Raw genomic sequence first — 9,254 nt, forward strand, 5'->3', positions numbered from 1 at the left:
CCTGCCTTCAACAGACACTGCTCTCAGTCAGCCTGGCCCTGGGCTGGAAGACACTGTCATGTTCTAAAGCAGCCATGGGTCATTTTCTTTTGAATGGTCCTGCATCTGACCCCACTTTCTCCATCCTTGTTGTTTGGGGCTTTTTCCTTGATTATTTTTAATCTGCCAGTGCCCTCTTTTCTCCACCCCCCACACTGGATGTATCAGTGCCTGTGAGGACGTGGATCTGGGTCAGAACAGGTGGTGAGTGGCAGGGGTTTGGTCAGACTGAGGAAGGTTGGCTGGATGTGGTGACAAAAACTGCCAAGGAAGGGGCTTTCACTCCCATTGGGAACTGAGCAACGGGGACCTGGAGCTCTTCCCCTGAATTTCAAACCTTCTTCATGGAGGAGGGACAGAAACCCTGATGGCCTGATTTCTAGAGGCCTGTTATTTAGGGACTGGGTAAGTTTCTAGAATTCAGGCTGTTGACCATTATGCCTTTTGTGTTCCTAGGTGTTAAACAAACCCAACCAAAAGGTTTTATGGGGCTTTAATAGCACCTGTAAATTACTGAATGAATACACAGCACAGTAGTACACTCCAGGGGTATTGGCAGGAAGGGTGAACCATAACTCCTGTGCCAGTTTGGAGAACACGTTATTCTCTCCTATCATGTAACACCTGAATAGTGTTAAATAAATAAAATTAAAATAAAATTGATTTTTCATTTAAAAATCTACCTGAAACTGTCGTTTTGTGAAATTCTATATTTTTCTCTTCTCTTCCATTGTCAGTGTTGTACCTTCAACAAAGCAGAACTTGTTTTCCTCCCTGGCTTTGTTTTTGTAGCTTTGATAAGGAACAGCGTGATGCTCTTTTCCTCTGGAGTTTTGTTTCTTCTGTAATCCCTTATCTCTACAAAAATACTCTATTATACAATAATGGCACCTTTTCTGTTGTAACAGCTCATGCTCAGCAGACAACTGCTGAATTTTTTCAAGTAATATTACTTCTTTTGTATCCCACTAAGCAGTTTTCATGTCCAACTGTATTATAAAAATTACTTTTTTTGTGTCAAATTGTGTAGAAATAAAATTGAGTATAGTAAATGGCATGTCAGAATAATGTAGGTATCCTTAATGCAGTCTTCCTGGAAGTGTATCATCACAGTTAAGAAAAAATAATGTAATTTTTGGGACAGTGAATGTATAGTAAGATTTTTTTTCCCCCTGGTATTGCTGAAATAGGAATTTGTTCTGTCCACCTGCCCCAGTGTGAGCACAGCCAGCTCTGACTGGGAGAGTGGTAAATGAAGCCTGGGAATCCAGGACAGGTCCCTGTGCCAGGGGAGGGTCAGACTGCACCCTGGGGAGCATTTCCTTCCTGGGAGGGTGGTCAGGCTGGAACAGGCTCCCTGCAGAGGAGGCTGATGCCCTGGTCAGTGTTCCAGGGGCCTTTGGACGGTGCCCTGGAACTTTTGGTCAGCCTGGAGGGGGTCAGGCAGTGGGGCTGATGGTCACTCTAGGCTGTTCTGCTCCACAGGCATGTCCATAAACACTTCCCATTTTAATTCTCCAGTTATTGAACCCCTCCACCACAGAAATTGTACAGCCCAACCTGGGCTGGCTGATGCAGCACTGGCACACATTAAATATGCACTGAGCAACCCCTCTGGTTCAGCTTCAGCCGTCTAGGGCTTCCCAAATGCAGCACAAACAGCATCAACTGTCTTACACTGGGCCTTATTAAATAAATGTTTATTATTTCATATTATTCAGCCTCTGTGAAGTTGTGGAGCTCTTTTCTGAAAAATGTCTTGGGTTCTTCAGGGAGCTGTTGCTGCAGCGAGTTGATTTTCCGGCTGTTTGCAGAACGCCTGCCCTGGGTGCGGGCTGGAAGGGCTGGAGATTAGTCTATTCAGCATCTTCAACATTTACAGAGTATTCCTCAGTGATTGAGCCCTCTTATTACGTGGTTGATACGCTCAGACCAGTGTTTGTTCTGTCCATGTATCCTGGCTGTGTCTGACTCCAGCATCGCCACAAAGGAGGCGGTGAAAGGCACACCATTCTTCTTTTAGCCCTTTTCATTTCCATAGAATCTGCTTTGCTGATAGAACAATGATAAGTTGTCTGAAATGTAAAGGAAGCAAATTAAAGTGCTGTTGTGGTAATAGCATTTAAACACCATTAGTGTTTTCCTGCCTTGGAGCACAACAGTTCGCTTTGCTGTGGGATGTAGGAAAAGCAGAAAGGTATTTCAAAATGGAGAGAGCTGTTTCTTGATGTTCAAACACAAATTTGTGTTATCAGGCTTCTTTTTTAAGAAAGATTGTCTCAAATGAGTGAATTGGTCTCAGCTGATAACATCCTTTTATTGTACCTGAATCCTTTTCTGTTGCAGAGTGTCCAGAATACTATTTCTCTATCTTATCAAATTATTATTTTTCCGAAAAGATTAATAAAAATAATAATTAGAATAAATCCATATTATGTTTTTTTATCCTTATGAACAAGTAAGTAAAGAAATGCTGAATCAGAGAGTGGGCTAGATCCCCAGCTGGGCTGAGGGAGAGGTGCCCAGTCCAAGGGGAAAGCACGTTCTTTGGGCACATCCCTGCTGTCCTGCCTGTCCAGACATGACTGCCCAGCACCCAGATAACCTGATGATCGCAGACCACAGCCTTTGAGGGGTCCAAACCATGGAGCCTTGACAGGCTCTACTAATGAAAGGAGCTCAAAGCAGTGCAAAATGAGAGGGAATGTGAAGGCATAGCCTGTAACACATGAAATGGATGAAGGCACATATACAACATGTGAGGAAGGTTTATTTGTTTGCATAGTGTTTGCAGTAAAAGAGACTTGGCACTACTGGGCAATAAGGAACTGAGTAAGAATTCATGTTTGCTTGGGTTTGGTTTCTGAAAATGGACAGTCTCCTGAATTTTTGGATTTCCTGCCTTGAATTGCACCAAACAATTAGAACTTCCCATGGACAGCAATATTTTATTTGATCAGCTGTCACTCAGCACAGAGCACATGTCTGTAGCTGTACTGCACAGCAAAACTCGTGATTGAGGCATGAGAATACTACTGTAAATTAAGCAGGAATGCATAATTAATAACCAAAATAAAAGAATGAATCACATTAATCAGTAAAAGAAGATGCAATAAACTGTGACTAAACAAGGGAACAAATTAGCTCATACAAGAGGATACACAATTGACTTCAAAAGGGATTGTACTAGAGTTTGCCCGGAAATTATGTTAATTCACATCCATGGGAGCTACCATTGGGTGTAGTTCAGCTCCAGCCATGTGGGGTTAGCCAGAGGATCTGGCAGGTTCCTTACAGGCAGCTCTGTTCACTGTGTGTCCCAGCTCCTGGCATAGTTCTCCAGAGAGCAAAATCATCACCTAAACTGCGCCCATTCCACATGACTCCGTCCTGTCCCTGTTGTTCTCCTGAGGGGCAAACAGCACATCAGGATTTGACATCCCATCACTACTCACCCACCTTCACTCCAGTGGAACCACTGACGTGCCTGAGGCCGAGCGTGTATTTAAGTGTTCAACTTTATGGCTCTTACAGGGATCTACTGTCTCCTTCCATGATTCACCCATCCTTTCTCTGCACTGCCTCTTCAGGATGGAAACCTTTTCATCCATTAACTACTACAAGGTTGGCCAGTTCCAGGTGCCTCAGGGTGCTGGAAAGTTTACAGGTCCCCGTCCAAGGAAAGCAGAAAGTCTTGCACGCCTGTGTCCACCTTACTGTCACTTGTGACAGGAAATCTACCTGAGACTGGGAACTAAAATAAACTTTTGGCGCAAGATTTTCTGTTTGGACAGTGAGACACTTTGCCCCAAGTGCAGGCGAGCCGAGGCCCACACGGGGCGGAGGGTGACCCCGGCCCGGTCCCTCGCCCGCTGTCCCGCTCCGGTCGCAGCCCCCGGGTCCCCGTTGACGCTCCGTTGGCACCGTCCCGCCGCCCCGAGGTGCCCCGGGCCCGCCCCGACCCCCGGCGGCCGGAGCGGGGGCACCGACTCGCGGTCCGTGTCCGTGTTCCGAGCGCGGCCGAGGGGAAGCCCCCGGGGCAGCGCCCGCCGCTGTCCGCGCCCGGGGAGCGGGGCCGGGGCCGGGCCGGGCTCGCACCCCCCGCGGGAGCGGCCGGGGCGGGAGCGGGCGGGGGCCGGGAGCGGGCGGGGGCCGGGGCTGCCGCGGCCCCGTGAGGAGGCGTCAGCGCGGGAGCTCCGCTCGCGCCCGTCCCGGCTCCGTATAAAGGGGCGGCGGCGGCGGCGGCGGCGGCAGCGCCTCGCCCGGACGGAGCCGCAGCCGGGCGGCACCACCGGCAGCAGCAGCCCCGGCGGCAGCACCGATAGCACCCCCGATAGCGGCCCCGGCGGCAGCCCCGGCGTTGGCAGGGCAGGATGGGGGGCGGCCCGCGGCGGCCCGGGGCGCTCCCGCTGCTGGCGCTGGCGCTGCTGGCGGCGCAGGGCGGAGCGGCGCCCCTGCAGCCCGGCGGGACCCCCGCGCTCACCAAGATCTACCCCCGCGGCAGCCACTGGGCTGTGGGTAAGTCCGGTTCGACTCCGGGGAAGGCGCTGGAACGCGGAGTTCCCGCGTCCGGTGTCCAGGTAGGGTAAGTCTAAAACCTGCAGCTTCTCAGTCCGCTTCTTATTCCAGCAAATACTACCAAGTGCGTCTCCGTAGCCCCGAGCAAAGTGCTTGGTTGTCGCTGCCCCGTTCTCGGCGACGTTTTCTCTGACAAGGCAGCACAAGAGACAGAAGAAATTAATTGTGTGCGACACTGTGATAAAATCTGCAGTCCCAGTAGTGCTTCAATTTTGACATCTTCTAGCTCCTGCCCTTCCCTTCCATCAATCAGTAGCAAAGTCCAGCCGATATTTGAACAATCAAATCTTTACCCGTTTTGGTTAATTTTGTGCTACTGTCATTGTTGTTACAGGACATTTAATGGGAAAAAAGAGCACTGGAGATTTTCCTTATGGTTTTGAAGAAGAAAACAAAACACCATTTTCAGCATTACCTGACAATGCCAAGCAGCTGGAAGACTATCTGCAGTGGGAAGAAATCTCAAAATATTTGCTACGGCTGCTGGAAAGGAACGAAAATAAAAGTGCTCACTTTTTAAAAGGAGGGCTTCCCTGGTACACCAGGAACACCTGGGAGACAGATGACAATAGCAGCTGGAAAGATGTAAGTAAGATAACACCTACAAAGACACTCCCTGTGTTCAATTTTTGTTTTACAGTAACACATCAGCTTCTTCTAACTTGAGGACTGTCCAGAACTAGACATTCAGTACAGCAAGACTTTGCTCTTGATTACAGATTGCCACTCGCAGATTTTATTTTGGATGAATTAATTTGTTATTGGGCATGAAATCAGCAAGCATTAAACAGATTTTAGTGTCTGGGTTCCCTTCAAGCTGCTTGGTTGAACCGTTCTTTTCTCCATGCTGAGGTGACCACATCAGCACCATCCCGTGTTACCCAGCAAAGCCAAGCTGACAAACAGATGTGAGGGCAGGAGGAGGGCAGAGGTGCTGCCATCCCGCTCCGTCGCTGTTCGGGATGTTGTTCCCTGGCTTGGGGGGGAACGGCCAGTCCGTGGGTAAAGCCACCTCTGTTCCCACCTTTGTCCTTGTCTCATTTGCCTTTCCCCAGCTGATGGGGCTGGCTACTACTGCGGTTGTTTGCGGTCTTGCTAAATCAGTCTGTGGCTACTGGTGAGCTGTAATGTGTGCCTGGGACCTGCCTCCTCATCCCTCGAGTTAATGTTCTTATTAGCACTGTTTTACAAGACAACAAGGCAGTAGAACAGATTTACCCCTATTCTCTTGGAATATCCTATAAAGCACATTGTGAAGAATAAGAGTGAAGTTTTACAGAAAGTAATTGGGGTCTAATGTAAATCACAGAATTTACGAGAAGACTCCTTTCTTTCTAATGCCTCAGGCACAGACATAATGATAAAGCTGCAGAATTCTTCTGGGTGACACTGAAATAGAATAAAAAGATTAATATGCCCTCTTGAAGATATTAATGTGAAGATTCTTTCCTTCTCATATTCTACTGCAATATGATGTGATTAATATTCCTGGGTTAACTTTGGCCCAGTCTCCCTCCTGAAATCCTGGTGCAGTGAAACCCATGAATACTTAGGCTTTTATTTGAATGCAGGTAAAAATTTACCCATTAAATTAAGCTGTGATTTAGGTCTCTCACCCTGATTTGGACGCTGTGCATAGGTTTCTTTCTGGCTATGGCTTTATGACAGCAATGCTTATAGTAGCTGTGATTAATACTGTCTAAAAAGGAAATCATTCCATCTTCAGCTCCACAGTGTGCAGCTTTGTAATCAAATTAGATTAAGAAATTCCATTATTCTATGTAAAGAGGGAAATATTTTGGCTTCTAAAAGTATCTGGCAATAAATCATGCTTATGAAGGCTGGAAGTTGCCTCCAGTAAGTTGAATCATATCCATATGTGTGTACTATGACCCTAAATTAATATCAATATTTTTGTGGTCAGGCATTGAACATGTATGTGGAATAATGAGATTATTGCCTTAAACATCCAGATCTCTGAAATTATTAGTAAAAAAGGTAGTGTTTTTCCTGTGACTAAGACATAGGACAACTTGCAGAACCTCATCTGGCCACAGAACCTTTAATTTCCATCATTCAACTGTTACTTTGTCTCCATCCTGAAGTAAAACATAATCATGAAAGCAGTAGTAGCTGAGCTTTCCTGCTGTTGGACACAAATACCTGATGATACACAGCCTAGACAGGGAACGATGTACTGCTTTTCCTTCGGCTTCAGGAAGTAAAAACCCAGCACCTGAAAGTTAAGGTGTTTCTGAAATCTTTCCAAGTGAAAAGAACATGAAGATTGGAAGGAATGTGCTTTACTTTTTTGAGGGCTGTGATAGTTTCCTAACCATTTGAACAATAATTATTATTTTTAATTTAAAAGTTATTTTTTTTTATAAAGAGGCCTTGTCTATAAAGGTGGAATTCTGATACACATGTGACATTCAGTCACACGTGAGCACAGGGATGCAAGGGCATAAATGACCTTTGGGTTTTCATTCTGTGGATTTGTCTGGGTGTGAGGGGTTCCAGGTGTACAAACCCTGTCTGACTTTGGCTAGACAGGTGCTGCTGTAGCACAGCTGACAAAGGTGTCCTCGCACAGAAGGGATGGGTGCATGGGCTGCCTGCCCTGGAGGTGGATGACCACGGACAGTAAGCTGAGAATGACGCCACAGGGCATACAAAAAGCTTGTACTTGGCATTAAATACTTTCCCAGCCACATTATGTGCGAGTTTGGAGGAGAAACTAGTTCTAGGAGGGACTAGAGACCGTATTTGCAGCAGGTTCCTCTGCCCTGAGGCGCAGGGGCCTGTTGGACTGAGGTGTGGAAAGGTGAGCAGCAGAAGGGCAATTGTGAACCCTGCTGCCGGCTGAGGGAATAGCTGGCCCGGAGACGGCTGCATTTCCCAGGCACCGGGGCTGCACTCGCACAAGTGCCAGCCAGGAGGAGTCTGTCTCCGGGTGTGCAACCCTCTGTTCCCACCTGCTGCGCACAGCAAAGGCTGGCAGTGCTGGGAGGAAATGTGCTGTGAGAACTTTGCCCCATGGACGCTTTCGAATTTAGCTGATTTAATTTAAATTTCGAATTTTAAGTTTGAGATCAGGAATCTCCAGAGCTAAAGTTTGCAGAAGTAAATACAGTAACTCAGTTCAGGGCCTCGCTTAGCAGCTCAACATCATCCAGTGCCTCAGTCACCACTGACACTCACAGTGGGCTGTACATTTCTTAGGAATAAAAAAGTTCTTACTAAAGGACTCACCCAGCATAGGGATAATGGCTGCGACACACAAATAGCCAAAAAGGTGGAAGAGATGAGCCCAATAGTTCTGGGAGGTTGGCTTAGGATGGTGTACCTGCATTGTTCTCTTGTTTTCAGTTAATACCTTGCCTGCTCTTAATTCTGTGAATAAATTAAGTTAATGTAGTTACGGGTCAGAAGGAAAATCTCTCCTCCAAGTTGGACTAACTGTAAAAGTAAGTTGGAAAATAAACTTTAAATTGTTTCCATGACTTGGCTTTTTAACGCTGATGAGACAGTATATAAATGAGATGGCAGACAGAATTATTTGGGAGAATGACTTTCCTCGTACTTTGGCAGTCGGTTATTACACTAACCAAGACAAATGGGGTCTGTTTTGGAAAGATTATTAGGAATGTGCTTGTTATGTGAATACCCAGAGCAGTTATATATTAGGCTTATTAACTTATATTAGGTTTATTAACTTAGTGAATTACTCTTTGCAGGACTGGTCTATAAATAATATATCTCTTTTTTTTTTTATTAGATGATGGACTATCTGCTTCAAGTTGTGAATATGAAAGAGAGCACTCCAAGCTGAAAGAAGGTCTCTAAATCACGAAGAAATTGAATACTTGCTGTAAGAGACTATATTTCACAAGCACTTGATTGTATCAGATAATCAACAAGGTCTCTTTTCTGTACACAAGAATTCCTTTGTGTAAAATACCTAAATACACATATTCTTGTATGTTTCAGCAATGGCTAAACTCTCTCTACTTCATTTTCAAGGTTGTATTTTCGCACTTGAATGGCTTTGAGATATATATATATACACACACACATATGATTGTCACGGAAGGGTCTTCCAATGAACTACATGACTTACCTATCTAATCAGTTCATATCTTAGTTCAAAATTACATGCCATTTCAACATTCGCAATAAATAGTACTGATAGAAAGGCTGAGTTCAAGCTTTTATTTGAGTTAATCAATGGAAGGGGCAGTGTCACAGCTAGTAACAAAGGCACAAGAGAATGATTCATTGTCCACCGAAGCTCTTCTCCTTCTTGAATTGCTCCCTGGTCTCGCTCCTTTTCAATGAAGGGACGCTGCCGCCGCCTTCCCAAAGATGGGCTAAGCCCAGCGTGCGGTGCTTACCCCCCCAGGGAGCTCTGCCGGGAGCCCCTCTGCCTCGGCAGCCCCTCTGCCTCGGCAGCCCCTCTGCCTCGGCAGCCCCTCTGCCTCGGCAGCCCCTCTGCCTCGGCAGCCCCTCTGCCTCGGCAGCCCCTCAGCCCCGCGCCCTCCCCGCAGCAGAGCCCCTCATCCTCGCGCCCTCCCCTCCCCTCAGCCTCGCGCCCTTCCCTCCCTCATCCTCGCGCCCTCCCCTCCCTCAGCCCCGCG

General features: G+C 46.9%; 1 protein-coding gene across 1 annotated transcript; it reads left to right on the forward strand.

Moving 5' to 3' along the window:
• The first annotated feature begins 4,389 nt into the window (after window positions 1-4,389).
• LOC135405830 (gastrin-releasing peptide-like) lies at window positions 4,390-8,812 on the forward strand. Its single transcript, XM_064640405.1, has 3 exons — window positions 4,390-4,557; window positions 4,952-5,202; window positions 8,396-8,812. The coding sequence occupies exons 1-3, from the start codon at window positions 4,413-4,415 to the stop codon at window positions 8,447-8,449; spliced, it is 450 nt and encodes a 149-aa protein (XP_064496475.1). The 5' UTR covers window positions 4,390-4,412; the 3' UTR covers window positions 8,450-8,812.
• The last annotated feature ends 442 nt before the right edge of the window (window positions 8,813-9,254 follow it).

The sequence above is a fragment of the Pseudopipra pipra genome, chromosome W, assembly GCF_036250125.1.
Source record: "Pseudopipra pipra isolate bDixPip1 chromosome W, bDixPip1.hap1, whole genome shotgun sequence".
In the NCBI taxonomy this organism is placed as follows: domain Eukaryota; kingdom Metazoa; phylum Chordata; class Aves; order Passeriformes; family Pipridae; genus Pseudopipra; species Pseudopipra pipra.